This window comes from Miniopterus natalensis, chromosome 9 (genome assembly GCF_054644295.1).
Source record: "Miniopterus natalensis isolate mMinNat1 chromosome 9, mMinNat1.hap1, whole genome shotgun sequence".
In the NCBI taxonomy this organism is placed as follows: Eukaryota; Metazoa; Chordata; class Mammalia; order Chiroptera; family Miniopteridae; genus Miniopterus; species Miniopterus natalensis.
The window spans coordinates 65,826,327-65,842,348 of NC_142089.1; the positions used below are offsets into that span (position 1 = coordinate 65,826,327).

General features: G+C 42.0%; 1 protein-coding gene across 4 annotated transcripts; it reads right to left on the reverse strand.

The window, feature by feature from the left end:
* Positions 1-4,134: 4,134 nt before the first annotated feature.
* Positions 4,135-15,684, reverse strand: RBM24 (RNA binding motif protein 24). Of its 4 annotated transcripts, XM_087820630.1 has the most exons (4): positions 15,511-15,684; positions 14,270-14,393; positions 12,816-12,870; positions 4,135-6,287 (listed from the first exon to the last, which is right to left on the reverse strand). In XM_087820630.1, exons 1-4 carry the CDS (start codon positions 15,676-15,678, stop codon positions 5,924-5,926), a joined length of 711 nt encoding a protein of 236 aa, XP_087676756.1. In that variant the 5' UTR covers positions 15,679-15,684; the 3' UTR covers positions 4,135-5,923. The 4 variants fall into 4 exon arrangements, 1 of the variants encoding a protein (XP_087676756.1); XR_015715058.1 differs by lacking the exons at positions 12,816-12,870; positions 14,270-14,393; positions 15,511-15,684 and adding an exon at positions 12,372-12,777 and having other exon boundaries at positions 6,240-6,287; XR_015715059.1 differs by lacking the exons at positions 4,135-6,287; positions 14,270-14,393; positions 15,511-15,684 and adding an exon at positions 8,745-12,482 and having other exon boundaries at positions 12,816-12,844.
* Between the last annotated feature and the right edge of the window lie 338 nt (positions 15,685-16,022).

Sequence of the window (16,022 nt, forward strand, 5' to 3'; positions counted from 1 at the left end):
CCATTCTTTCCCATCCCTCTTTTTGCAAAGTTCAAAACGTATGAAGTGGGTGCAGAAAGGACACGCACACCCGAGACGCTCCAGAGGCACCGGCTGTTCTCTCGTGCCCACGGTTCCCTTCTGAACTCGCCCCCAGGCAGCGAGTACAAACAAGCTGCCAGGAGTCAGAGTATTTAGAAACTAAACAAGTTCACAAATGGTTAAGACGGTCAGATGTCCAGAGTTTAGAAACGGAGCTAAAACACAACTTTCTATTTGGCGAAAACTATGTTTCTGTATTTAAAACTCATATGTAAGTCAGTTTCAGATATTTGCCCTTTTATGAACACATCTGAACTATTAAATGAAAAGAAAGAAGGACTGGCACTCAGTCCCCGTTATAACATAATCAGAATTACTTCTAACAGTGGTAAAAAGGAAAAGAATATTTAAAATGTATGACTAGCTTAGTGGAAGCATCTTGGAATTTTTTTTTTTTTTAATACCTTTATTGATTTCAGAGAGAGGAAAGGAGAGGGAGAGAGATAGAAACATCAATGATGAGAGAGTCATTGATCGAGCCCGCAACCCGGGCTTGTGTCCTGACCGGGAATCGAACCCCGATCGCCTGGATCCTAGGTCGAAGCTCAACCCCTGAGCCATGCCTGGCCGGGCGCATCTTGGAATTTTAAGAAGCGATGGCATTCGTCTTCCAGGAGACAACTGACTGGAGAGAAAGGGACTTTAGAGACTTTCTCTCTGAAGAAGCTGGGATAGAATGACCAAACACTGGGCCATAAGACAGAACTAATTTATGGCATCAAAGCTATCAATGTATATCATTTTTATCTGAAATTTCTAAAGTGCTTATTTATACATGTATTGTCTGATTTCTTTCTCATTTTAATTGACGATTGGGATTTCAAAGCCTAGAATTTAAATGACTTAGCTGTAAGTCATGATTGAACTTCTAAAACTCAACTGAGAACAAATACCCCAAATGAAAACTCTTCTGCATCCAGGGCTTAAGCAAAACAAGTCAGAATTTCCATGGAAACAGCCTGGAACTCTCCAAGAAGACAGGACAACACTAAGCACGAAAATGCATTTACTTATTTTTTGGTTTCTTTTCACCTCTGCCCCTCCGAAGCCCAGGCTGCCATCTTCCTGTGCTTTCACGCCTCAGAGGGAATTAAGAACAATTTCACAGCAGCGAGGAAGGAACTAAATATAGCTCCCCTGGGAGAGAAATGTATTCCATAATCTTCTCATCGCCTCTCCCTTCTATCTGGGCAATCTTTCCATCTTTCGATGCTATTTTTTGTACTGCTCTCGTTGCATAGCAAGTTTAGCTATCGCTTGGTTGGGACAGAATAAAGGTAACATCGCAAGCTACAGTTTTGTCCTCTTGATATGAGAGAATTGAGATCAATTTCCAAATTAATATTGTACATATTCCCTATAATTTCCACGTGTCTAATGCTTTAGAATTTCTAAAATGCTCTCATAAAATTAATTCATTTAACCAGTGCAATCTGAGAGGTAAATAGAGTAACTATGTTGGTTACCATCAATTTACATTTTACTAGGGCAGACGGGTTCTAGGTCACCGTGCTGGTAAGTAAAGGACTCAGCCGGCTCTTTGGATATCCAATGCAGGGGTTTTCTAACTCTACAAATACAGCTAGCTTTCCTGACCAATGTAAACATTATGTCATGGCTACTTCCCCTTCTTTATTAGATATTAAGAACTTTTATTTACTTTTAGAAATATATGCTTTAGCATTATAAAGTGAAAACCTTCCCCTCTCTACAACCGCTAATATTGACATTACATAGATCAGGAAATACTTCTGGCTTTCCTGAGTATGGCTATTTTTGACAAGCTTTTCCCAGAACTGCCTGACCTATTTTTAATTGATAAATCAAATACTGTTTCATTTTAAAGTTCAGCAATCAATGTATGGTTTATTGAGAACAAAAGTGACTCTGCATAAATCTGAAAAGTTAAATGTAGAACATGTCCTTTGAAATAAAATAATAATTGATGCGTTGAATGAATTAAATAGCTTAGAAATTATTTTACTGATCCAAGTTAATACTGGGGGGTACTACGCTGTCTCTCCCTAGAGATAAGCTGGTATCTATTTTTCTTTTGAAAATTAAAGGCAATTAAAGTTTGAGATAATGACGACCCTAAGTAGGATGATAGTTATTGTAAGGCAGAGAGTGTGAAAGAATCTGTTATCAAAACTTTCTACTGTTTATAATTTTTAAAAACTAATGGAGTTAATAAAAGATATTACTTCATGGATTTGGGAAATATTAAAACCAACAAACAATCTGTTCCATAATGAACATAACATACTGTATACACTTTAAGATAATCAATGTGACATTCATTCGATGTTCTAATGTGCACCTTATTAGATACTGCCATGTCATTGTGGAAAGAAATTAAAAAATCTTACTAGGTAACTTCATTTTTTGTTAGCTTTCACTATCAGGCATTACAACAACTACTACCAGTGATCATTTATCTAGGGCTTACTATCTATTTGGCTCTGTGCCAAGCACAGTCAAACCTCGGTTCTCAAACATCTCCCATTTTGAACAATTCGGTTCTTAACCAAGTTGTTCACGGAAGAAATGTCTCAGTTGTCCAACAAAACTTTGGTTCCCGATTCAACAACCCTTTCGAGCTGATGCCTGTATGATTAGTCATATGTCTCTCACGGGACAAGAGAGAGAATGCATGAGTATGAATCAGTTTACCACTAAACATCACATTAACATTTCAGGAAATTGTACTGTGAATATTTTTGTGTTTTATTTTTCTTTTATTGCTGCTTATTATTATTAAATAGGTACAGTGAGTCACCATGGGTCGTAAGGTTAGTGATAGCACCAAAGTGAAAAGGAAAGTTGTGAGAACAACTTTAGAGCTTAAAAAAGAAATGCTCGCAAAGTGTGATAGAGGTGTTCATGTGTCTGATCTGGCTGCCGAGTGAGTGTGGCACAGTGAAGCAGATGATTAGCACAATTTTAAAACACAAAGAGGCCATCAAGAGTGCTGAGGCTGCTAAGGGCATGAAAGTGCTCACCAAACAACCAACACAGGCAACAGAGAAAGGTTAAAATGGAATCATTTGGGGATATGGAACAGACTAATTCAATTTACATTATTTCTAATGGGAAAAGTGATTTGGTTTTTGAACAAATCGCTTCTCTTACAGCTTCTGGAACGAATTAATTTCGAGAACCAAGGTTCCACTTGTACTTGATGTGTTCTATTTAATATTCAAATAACCATGTGAGACAGGTATTACTGTCCCAATATTATTGATGAGATCAATAAAAACCTCACCCAAAAAGTGGATTACAAAAAGCAGCTTGTTCTGCCCTGGTTGGGTAGCTCAGTTGGTTAGAGCATCATCCTGATAACACCAAGGTTTGGAGTTCGATCCCCGGCCAGGGCACAAACAAGAATCAACCAATGAATGCATAAATAAGTGGAACAACAAGTCAATGTTTCTCTCTCTCACTCTCTAACCAACCAATCAATAAAATTTTTAAAAATATATCTTTATTGATTTCAGAGAGAGGAAAGGAGAGGGAGAGAGAGAGATAGAAACATCAATGATGAGAGAGTCATTGATCGAGCCCGCAACCCAGGCATGTGCCCTGACCGGGAATAGAACCCCGATCGCCTGGATCCTAGGTCAACGCTCAACCGCTGAGCCACGCCCGGCCAGGCAGTAAATAAAAATTTTAAAAAAGCAACTTATTCCATTCATATTGCTAGAAAGTGGTACTAGTCTAGTGCCAAACCTGTTTCCTTGAACCAGCATCACTGTGCTACTCCAGCTTCAGATCAACTGGCTTCCTCTACAGCCGATTCCTTTCCGATTTTCAGTTAACCATTTGCAGTGACATGAATAGTCTAATTTTAGAGTTTACTGTTAGGGAAGGACCTACATAATTTGCTACATGTAAGGTATAGAGTTAATGAAATTTACTTAGAAGGTATAAAAATGGAGTGTCCAGGAAGTTTTCTGTTCACTGAAATTGTTACATGTAAATCATGGCTATAAGTTCTAATTAAAAGGAGACATCATCTACTCTCATGACAAAATTAGAAACAATGCAACAGGAGTTTTTAAAAATTATATTTAATACAAGTGAATAGATTAGAAGATCTGAAATGTTATAAAGCAATGTACATAATGAATAAATAATCTGCACAGGAGAGTCATGTCTACATTACATAACACTGTCTAGTATGGGAATACTTAAATCCAGTGATAATGGAGAAAGTCCATAAAAATGCTAACCTGTCTTCCCTTGTATGAAATTGTTCAAGTATAAAAATCCAATACAGTGTAAAATAGTATTCAATTTAGCTTAAGAATAAAAATTGCAAGTATTGCAGTTTCAGAAGAAAAATGTAAAGCAGCATTTAAAAACTACATAAACTACGTAAGAATAGTGTTAAACTAATGAAGTACCAATAAATGAGATCTACGAGCAAAAATTAGAGAAGGAAGCATGAAACTAGCAATATATCCTGTTTTAAAAAACCTAAAAACTAAAATAAACTAAAATGTGTTAATGTAAGAGTACTCTCTTATACAGTGCACATATGAATTTAAATAAATCCAAGTCGACATCTTTAGCTGAATAGGTTAATATTTAATATGCTACATCTAGACCTACTAAATAATTTATGCCATGAGATGAATACATAATTTTACAGTGTCACATCTAAAGTTCCTTTCTTTAGAGTGCAGCATAGTAAAACTTAAAAATAAATATCTTAAATAGCATTACTATTAAGGCACAGTATAAACCACATTATCATTACCTCTGAAGAACTGTAATCTCAGTAACTTTGTTGTCTCATGTACTGTATTCACTAATAAATAGTTTTAAATAGGACTCTGAAATAGATACTAAAAAGTGTAAAATTATTCAAAAAGGGAAAAAAAAATAAATGTCCTTAAGACAATTCTTAAGGGTTTAGAGTTTGCAAACTTTGCCTGCCTTTAATCAGAAGCCACGAGTCGACACAATAAATAGAAAGAGAAGGCTGTTGTAGTAAAAGCCTGATCCTATTTCAGAATCAGAATTGCTGACACCAGCAGATACAAGTTTCCCAAAATTGAAACAGGATGGGGAGAGGGATTAGAATGTGACAAGCTCATCAAACAAGCACAAGTGATGTGTTCTTTCCAGAACTGTGTGTTATTGATTGTCTGTACAGCTGTTGCACCCATTAATGCCACATCACTTGTTCCACAGTCCCACTCATCCACAGGACAGATGAGAAAATAGCTTTGGTGCCCGCCCACCACGGTACCCACTGCCACGCTGCTCCCAGATCTGATTGTTCGATGCCCATGTTGGAGAGAATAAGAACATTACCTTCTTACTTGAAAAAGTTCTGTAGGCCATAGCGACTTGAAACATGACAATCAGTGCTTTCACCATTTTGCGTTTGTTTTTTGTTTTTTTTAAAAAATCTGCTTTTAAATGTAATTCAAGCTACGTATTGCTCACTCGGTATTCCCTGGTTCAACTAGATTCAAAGAGCATTTCCTAACGTGTAAAAGGCAGTTTGCTTCCCTGATACTATAAAAAGAGCAAAAATAAAAACCCCCTTACAAAAGTGAAGTTCCATCGCTACTCCTGCCGTCGCGTCCGAGCGGCCCCCTCGCTCAGGCTCTTTGGGATCGGTTTCCAAAACTGCGCCCACTCCCCCCTCTCTCTGCCTCACCTAGCCCACTACCGGAGTATAAAAATAATAATTCTGCTTCACAACAGCATAGCTTTTTTTTTTCTTTTTTTAAAGCTCTTAAGTCCATGTGAAAACTCTCGTCAGCTACTGAAAACTGGGAAATCGGGAGGGAAAGAGAAAACCGCGCGCCTCCGACGGGGCGCCCGCCTACTGCATCCGGTCCGTCTGCAGCTGCTGAGGCTGGTACTGGCCGAAGGCGGCGGCGGCGGCCGCGGCGGCGGCGGCGGCGGCGGCGGTGCCGGGCGCGGCCGCGGTGATTGGCTGCTGCACGGCGTAGCCGTAGCCCCCCGCGGTGACGTAGCCCGCGGCGGCCGGCGAGGCGGCGTACGGGTACTGGTCGTAGGCGGCGGCGGCGGCCGCGGCGGCGGCGGCGGCCGAGTACTGGGCGTAGGCGGCGCCCGTGTAGTCGATGTACGGGGTGGTGGAGGCGGCGGCGGCGGCGGGCTGCACGTGCGGGATGACCACCCCCGGCTGCACGAACGCCTGCGGGTACACGTAGTGGGCGGGGATCCTGCGGAGAAACGGGACGCCGAGTCAGGCCGCGCCGGGCTCCGGGCTGCGCGGCGCCGCTCGCTCCGAGAGACCCCAGACCCCAATTTAGTGGTGGTTACGAGCATAGGGTTGCCACAATATCTGCGCTCCGGGGCGCCGTGCAAGCGCTCGGGCGGGGTGCCCCCAAAGGAATGCAGCTGCCAAAAGGCGAGGACACCCTCCCTGCTGGAATTTTTGTTTGCGACCGTCGAGGTCCCATGGATATCGTTTAGCAACAGTTTGGAAAATGAATCAAGGGTCACGAGGGCCGTGCACATAGAGGTATTTAAGAAATGCATAATCGATGAAGACTTTAGACACTTGTCACGAGTTCGCAAAACGAAACTGCTCACTAGCAGATAGCACGGCCCTCGGCCGTGGGTGCAGGGCTCAAACAGGTCACCGCGATCACTCGGTTCCCAGGCTGTGACGGCCGGTTTGTCACAATGACAGTTTCAACAAAATCGGTACGTTTATTATCATGGCAACCCTACTTCAGATGGCTATGCAGACTCAGCACACATTAATCTCTCTGCAACCTCAGTCACCCTTATTAAAAATAATCATGAAAAGAAGCAGGCGACAAAATAAAAACAGGAGTTTAAAAGTTCACAAGTGTGGTAAACACAGCAGAATCACACTTCTCAAACGAACGGTAGTGCAGCTCACTCTATCACAAGAGGCCATCGTGGGAAGCTATGGAAATGCTATTAACATTCATGGCAGTGACTCCCAACGAGAGGTGCAGCACACTTTTTGTCTTTTCTTTCTTTTTCTCCATAAAATTCATAAGGACACAAGGGTCAAGCAAACCTGTTTGACTATCAGGCAACTGAAGGTCAGCCAGCTTGTTTATCTCTATGCAAGACAGACAGAAGGGGTTTTGGGGAAATGATGAGGCTGAGGGAAAAGGCAGGGATGCGGACACACAACTAAATATTTCCCAAATTAATAAAACTTAAAAAGGTTCACATATTAGAGTAAGGAAACAATTTTTTTGGCGCATCGACTAACTCTTGTCTTATCCTCCAGATCAACAGAAATAGATTTACTTGCATATCTGCTTTAAATCTGCCTATAAGTAGGTATTTTATATGAATCAATTCTATTGTTATATATTATCCCGCAAAAGTTCAAGACAGTGAAACAAAATCAAGTACCTTTTTAAATTACGCATTCAGAGATCACATACAAGACACGCTCCAATGACTTTACTAAAACATTAATTTTGTTAAAAATCAAATCACACGAGGTATTTCTAAAAACCCATGTATCTCAGTTCTCACTCTTAGGATTCATTACTGTCCACTTAAAATACTACCATGAACATCTGGTTTATTTCATCTTTCTTTAAAATAATCTCCAACGAAACCCTTATGTTTCTAAAAATATGACACTATAATGCCATCTGGATGTTGGCAGAGCCAACTTATAAGAAATATAAATAACAATCTTCAAATTCTAAGGAACTCAAAACAGAAAAAGTCACATTTAGATATTCAAAAACAGATTTTGCTTTGCCTTTTCAGAGTTATACTGAAAACACTCATTAACAAACATCCATGGAAAAGATGAATTTATCACAGAGGGTAGTGAACTTTGACCCCAATGATAAAAATACACTCCATTTTACTTGACTTGTAGATCTTTCCCAGTGCCAGGGAGAAACCACGTCATCCAGGGTTTTTCAGGACACTCAGCGATGTTCTGAATTGCTGCTTGTCAGAAACCAGACGCATGGCCATGCACACACTCAAAACTCCTCTGCAGGTCAGGTGACTGCTTCACTCCCAGCGACAGGTGTGGCTTTACGAAACACTGTCCCGAGAGGCCACCCCGTCCACAATGTGTGGACATGGCTAAGAGAGCCTACACTCATGCCAGTTTACATGTGGTGATGGACAGCAGGGGCTGCAGCAGGGCTATTTTTGATCCTGTCATGCGACAAGGGCTTCCAGCGGGTAAAATGTCTTTATAAGGCCAAAGTAAAACATCTATCAGCTGCAAAGGCCAGCCAGTACGAAGCTCACTGATATGGAAACATTAACCCCTGGACTGCTGAAGTTTCAAAGACAACATGATGGTGGCTAGCTTTGCACCTTCAAATGAAGGTGTTAACTGAAAGTAACTTTCGCCTACGGCGAGGGGGGTCAAATTGTGTGCGCACGTGTATGAAGAATGCGCTAGAAGATAGGGTTATTCACAGGGCCCTTCTGAATTTATTTTATATTAATAGTTTTTATTTGATGATGTCAACTTATGAGGGTATAAAGTTCCTTGGAACATCAGAATCCTACATCAAGTCTGGTTAGGGTTGGGAAGATGTCTGGAAGACAAATGAAACCCTGGAGTCCTTTAGGGCTTAGAGAAAGGAGAATCCAGAAGCCAACAGAGGGCCTAAAATATCTCAGTTCAGGAAGGAGGGCAGGACGGTGGCACTTCTGAAGAAATTCCTGTATTAGGAGTTCTTTCAATAGCCTGAGGAACCCATTAAGACAATTTGAGAATCTCCTTCTTACTAAATATCTATCAACATCCCTTCCCTCCATTAATCTTCTATAGAATGTACACACCTAGCAGTTACAAAAGCACAAGAACACAGCAGATACTCTGGACAACTTTCAGAGAACATTTACTATGCTTTCCTTTTTTCCCTACCTCTTTGGGTCCCTCTGCCAGCTCTCTGTGACTTTTGACATCCTAACTAGTTTCCTCTTCCAGTCTCTCATAAAACTACAAAGTCTTCATCTCATTTGCTTGCTCAAGTAATCTATGGCCCCTGACATCATTCCAAACTAAGTACAAATTTCTTAAACTTTGGTATGCAAGACTTTTAATGATTCTGGCTCCAAAATACTTTTTCTAGTATTACTTTCCCCCTTTCCTTGAACCCAGGACAATGGGCTCTTCAATGTTTTGGGGCCATACCACACATTCCTAGGTCCTTACCTTTATTCATGTCATCATTTTGCCAGCGATGCCAATCCTCACTCCATCTCTACCAGTTGAGATCCACCCTAGCTCCTGCACTCATTCCGTGTAGAGCCTTCAGGAATTTGCTGCAACCTTTTAGTCTCAAATCTCTACCATATGTGAAATGAACCCAATATTTCCAACCCTGAATTGCTGTGCATTAAATAAAATTATGTAAAGGGCCCACAATGATAAATACAGTTAAGTACTCAATACAAGAGTTCCTTATCCACCATCCTTTAAAATCTAGGTCAACTTCTACCTCCTTTCTGGATCCCACCAACCTGATGTCTCTCCCCCTTATCTGGAGATGCAGGAACAGCCATTCTGGGTGCTTGTCAGTTTTCTTACTGGATTACAAGAGAGAATGAAGTTGTGTCTTATTGGCTACAGCTTGACACACAGGAAAAAAGCATGGCTTCTGAGGTCAGGCACACCATGATCATGAACCTAGGACCAGACTATACCACTTAGCAGCACTGTGGTAAGTTAATTCACTCTGCAACTCAGTTTCATCACCCATGGAAAGGACATTAACAGTGCCTTCATCAAATAATTATTGTGAGAACTAAATTATGTAATTAATCGAAATCCCTTATCAGTACTAGGCATGTAGATGTTCAGTTAATGTTAGTTATTGTCCCTTCTGCCCCTTTTAGTGGACAGTATAATACCTAGTACAATGTTAACACAACCAGCTGAAAATTTAGCACTTAAAGGTATACTAGGTAAATGTTTAAGTGTATTGCAACCTGATCTAAACTAGCCTAGAAATTTCTATTCACAGATCCGCATTCTCTCTTCTGCAAGGTTGCAGTAAGAAAATGCTTCTTTCGAACATAAAATACATAATATACTGTTCAAAAAATTCACAGGTTTCTATACATCTATCCATTGGGTTACATCACAAATTCCTTTAGGCCAAGGTTTTCTCTTTAAAGGCCCAGAGTAATTTGGGGCTGTTTAAGGATTACAACTAGAAAAAAATAGTTCAATTACGAGAATTTTAAATAAATTAAATCAAATTAAAAATTTTCAAGCGTCTTTTCGGGCCTAAAATAAGAACATGTAGCATTCAAGTAGAATTTAGGATGACCAGGTGTGATTTGTTAGGTACAGACTCTGGGAACCAGAGCAGTGTTGAGAACCTCTTAAAAAAGAAAGGGAAGGCTTGCTTGGTTCATCTGGAATGCTATCTATTTTTAATAAGAATCTCAAGTTCAAACAATTTATGCAAACAGTAATAATCACCATCCTTTATCAAGACAGCTAATATTAAAAGAGATGAAAAACAAAAGGTTACTATCAAAACATGTTTGCTTTAAAATTTTCATGTGACACAATTTACTCTGGTTGTTCTTATGTTCCTCTGGCTGCTTTCTTTCTCAAAGATCTATAAGGACTCTGACAACCAGTCCAGATTTCTATGTGTAGCTCTTAAGACCCTCCATAAACATTCTTCATGCTGAGTTTTTTCTCCTCTGTGCCTCTGCGTAGCTCACCTCATCCTATACCCTTGAGACATATCTATTCGTCCTTTCACCTGTCTAGGGTATAGCCATTGATTCAAGCCTCGTTCAAGTCTCCACAGAGCCTAGTTCAGCTTCTCCAGCTCATCTATTTTACTGCTATTCTGAGTTCCTTTTGTACTGAAAACTATACCAAGTAATTTAGCAATCAAGTTCTCGATTGGTCTGTTTTTTAGTTCTCAAACTAAAGGGCAATGTCCTTATTCTGTATCACCCCCTAGCACAGAGAAACATAAACACATGCAAATACCTGTTGATCAATAATTCAGTTGTATAACTGTTTCAAGATTGTTACTGTGAGATCCTGACTAAGTTCACTATCACTTCCTAAGATGTATGTTTTCCTTCCCAATCCCTTTTTCAACATAGTCTAGACCAATGTGGGGGGAGGAGCCCACAGAAGTAGTTGGACCAATAAACCCACTAATTGTTGTCAGTATCCAGGATGGTTTGGATGAGGCATTGAAAAATAGCTATGGATTGAAGGCCCTTTTAATGATATTGGACAGAAGACTCTTCCAAGGTTTAAAACAAGTAAGACTTGGCAGTAAGAGTGAAGTATCGATATGTTAACAGGAAGGTTATAAGAAGGCATTCATGGAAAATGTAACTTGACTCTTCCAAGTAAAAATATTATTACTTTTTGGGGGGGGTCTATTCTTAGAGAAACATAAGGTAGATATCTGTCTATATAGATAGAATCCAACCTTCCAGTCTACATACACATGTAGGTGTTTAGATGTTAAGCTAAAGAAGAAACTATTTCTGAGGATAGAACACTTCTTAAACAGTTATAATATTTGAAAAGGAAGTTTAAATCTCTGGCATTAGAGTTACAGCAATATTGATCACGCAGAATATAGCCAAAACAGACTCTAAGTGTTCAGAATAAACTTAGGTGTTAGGGGATCTCCCACTCATATCTTGTCTGAATGGAAAGAAAATAAGGGAGCTCAAATGAGGAAAGCTGCTGATCACAAAACCCAGAAATAACACAAATATGAGCAGACTGTTCACCTGAGTTAGGTCTGAAATGTGAAAGTTAGTGCTACTCTACTAAAAAACTTGGCTAGTGTTAACAAAATCTGATGAGAGTTGTTGAACCTTTAAATTAGAAGGCCTAAAAGTGGATACACATTGCAAAAGAAAGAACCCCATTCCCAGAAAACTCCCCAGTAAAACAGAAACTTAGGACATGCAAGTAATGTATCTGTATTCTTACAGAGGGAAATCACACGATTTAGCACTCACTACAAAAGTATGGTTAAATGGAAGTCACAGGCTACAGCTTAAAAGCAAGGAAAAAAAAGAGGCCCTTTGCTTCCCATGGCAAAGTCAAAAGTCAACACTCCTCAACACCACCACCAAAACCAAAACACAAAGAGCCCCTTCCCCGAGGAAAAGAAAACACTTTCACTACAGCTCTTTTCAATTAAGTAAAAAGCACACAGTTTAGCTATCAACATCACTTCATTACTGTAATAAATAAAATAAAGCACACGAAGGTCTATTGACTATTGTGAGAAATAAAACAACACCAACATCCATGCATCGTTAATCACCATCTGAGCTTGTGTGTCTGAGTCTACTGGTTACAGTTTAATTCCAAACAGAACTATTCCACCTCTTATCATGGTATCCTTCTGATCAGTTAGCTTAACTGTATACGAGCCCTGTCAGGTTAGAAAGAGATAAATAAAATTGAGTCAAGTTGAACAGTAGTAATGGTGTTGGGACACAATTGTCTTGTACACAAGTCATACCTGGTATTTTTGTTTTGTTAATCATAAGCTCAAAATTTGTCTGGTTTGGAGGCTGTATACTTGATCAGATAACTTGACTCATCTAAAAATATTTATATTATCAGCATTAAGAATACACAAACATATATAAATATGTATAACAAGGAACATTCTGTGACATGATGGTCTTGTCTGTATATATAAGAAACAGTTAACAAATTATAGCCATATTGAAAGTTACGAGGGCCTGGCTAATTGACTTACCCAAAAGGTCTTTGTATAAGGGCTGGATGAAGTTGTTGAACCCCAAAGGCAAAACCTAACAACAAAACATACCACATTCTCTATTTATGAATGATTAGGCATTTATAACTCCTACATATAAAGAGCAATTGCAACTTTAACATAGAAAAGATAACCATCCTTTTGACGCTTTAGAGAAGATAGTATATATATTTAAAAGTCAGTTTTATTAATGTTATTGTTAATCCAAGTAAACATTTCAATAGGCTAGAAGTTGAAACTAAAAATTATCTGCAAAGTTAAGTTGACAGACATAGAATAAAACCTTTGAAAATTAGTCCAGGGAAGAATTCTCATGGAATGAAACCAAGAACAATAGGACTTGATAATGAAGTTACATGGCAAAAATATTCCTATGATTCTGAATCATGATCTATAAAAATTCTTTGTAATTTGGAACATTCTGGAATGCTTTGAACAATGCTTTGGAAGATTACAGATTTTACAGACAATAGTATAAAAATTCACCAAAACAAACTCTCCTTTCCTTCTCTTCTGGACAGTATATATACACAGCATATTAGACAAATACATGTTTTTTAATGTTCATAGATAGTTGCACATGCACCCACTTTTGTGACAACCTAGTTTCCTAGTAAATCTGTTTGGATGGAAGTGTCAACCTCTTTCCCAAATTTCAGATGGAAAGTAGCTTACCCAAGAAAAGATTACATTTGATTAACAGTCAACTCTCAATTATTTGTGCTAATGCAAAGGGCAGTGTTGTAAACGCAAAAGGTCATGTTTTCACATAGACAAAACTGTGCTCCCTACTGGTGATTAATAGCTATGTGATTTTGGGATAAATTATTTCTCATCTCTATCAGTTTCTTCATCTGTAACATGAGGGTCCTAGAGTATGTGAAATCGCTCTACTTTAATTACTAATATCCTGTGATTCTATGTTAAACATCATCCAGACACCTCCACTTGCAACCCTATGCTTTTCTTGGTTTCAGTGTTCAAGTCTGAGTGACTGCTTTGAGCTCAGGGCAACTGGTGGTAAAAGGAGACACAGCACTACATTAGGAAGTATAACCAGCTGGAGTTGACAAATTGGGCCCGTATAATCCAGATCTGAGTTATCTACAAAAACTCGAAAATGCAGAGTGGATTGTGACTAATGTCATATAGAAAACAGATGAGTCAAGCCCAAGTCTGGGTGTGTACAAACTGTCCAGACCCCCCAGATCTATTTTTGTACACAGGTATATTTCAAGTCCTGAAAGGAGTGTTTACAACTCTCATCTATTTATCTTTAATGCCTTGGTAGAATAACAAATCATGGTTTAACTTTACTAAACACATCTACAGGTTCTCAGAGAACCAATGCCTTCTAAACCAGGGATTCATTGTAGGAAGTAATGGGCGTCTCTAGTGGGGAGGGGAGGCAGAAGGGACCCTTGTTTTCTCACCTGGTTGCATGATCCTTGGCTTTGCTCCCAAGTATGCCAGATTCACGTTGGCCTTCCTGCCATCAATGATGGGGTTGGGATCTTTGCAGGCTCTTTCAGCAGCAGCCCGGTCAGCCATGGTGACCTTAGCAACATACACACACAGACATACATACAAAGCTCTAAATCAACCCTTGAAGGAAACCAGAATCGCATTGGAAAAATCATTCATGATAAAACTAAGGGGGGGGGGTGTCTTAAACTTTTTTTTTCCTTTTTTCTTGTTCTTCCCCCAGGAAGTCCCACTTACTCCTTGATCCCCCCTCCCCCCCTCCCAGTCCAAAAAGAAAAGGGGAAGAAACAGAAAGGAAGGAAGGAATACCTGCCCCCCCTCCCCCACGCACACACTCCAAAGTCTTAACGGTGCTAGTAGGGCCTAGCAAAGATTTGGAAGCTTCAAATTCTGTCTTTGAACTCCTCTAGGTCCTTTGCCCCCCAACCCCCCAAACCCCCAGGTCTCCACCGGACCTGAGGCGCTGTTTGCTTTAAAAAAAAGTCCAGCTTCACATCCGCCTGCGCTCTCAACCACCCGCAAACACTCCCCAACGACAATAGCTATTGTCCTGCTCGGGGGCTCCCTGCTCTTGGGCAGCTGAATGCACACGTTTAAATCTCCAGGAAGCTTCACAGGCTCTCTTTCAGTTCTGCAAAGATCCATAAGATCATCTTTTTAAAGAACCTATCTTTGCAGTAAAAAGGAAAGGGGGGTAGCATGAGGGGAAGAGCCCCAGACCTCCAGGGGTGCCCCCCCCGCGGCCCCAGCCTGAACGCCAGCAGACACACGCATTTCTACAAAGCAACAGTGCGCCCCACCACCGGCCTCCGACCCGGGGGTGCGACACGGCGGGGCTGCGGCCCCTCCCTCCCAACCCTCCGCACCCCCGAAACCGGCAGTCGCTCCGGTTTCCCCTTCCAGCCCCGCTCGGCCAGTCCCCGCGCCGCCGCAGCGCGCGGGTCCCCGCGGCAGCCCTCGAGGCGGGAGCCGGCCCTCCCGCCCCGCGCCGCCCGCCGCGCTCCCGCTTTCATTTCTGCGGGGAGCGAGGGGCGCGGGCGCACGCCCGAGGGGCTCCCCGCTCGGCCTCGCCCAGCCCCAAACAGCGACCGCCCGGGGCCAGCGTGGCTCGGTCCCTCCCGCCCCCGCGGGGCTCGGCTTCCCGGCGGGGCTCTCAGCCCCCCCCAACCCCCTCATCCACGCAACTTACAAATCCGTAGCCCCGGGACTTGCCGGTCTGCCGGTCGGTGATGACCACCGCCTCCTCGATCTCGCCGAAAACCTCGAAGTACTTGCGCAGGCTGGCGTCGGTGGTGTGGTAGGGCAGCCCCCCGACGAAGATCTTGGTGTACGTCGTGTCCTTCTGAGTCGTGTGCATCTTCGCGCCCGCCCCGCGGCTCGGGCTCCGGCTGCGGCTGCGGCTGCGGCTGCGCCTCCTCCTCCGGCTCCGCGTCTCCTGCACCCTTTCGCGGCCGCCGGGGGCCGAGGGCGCGTCCGGGGGCGCGGGCGGCGGCGCGGCGGGGGCGGGCGTCCGGGGGCGGCCGAGGGCGCCGGGCGCGCGGCTGCCGAAGTCGCCAGCAGCCCCGGAGACTGGACTCGCCTCTCTCCTGCCGCCCCCCCTGCCGGTCACGGTACAAATTCTCCGGATCGTCTGGGTGAGGATCCGGTTCAATAGAACGTGCGAGCGGTTTCCCCCTCACTCGGCGGGGAGGCCACGGAGGA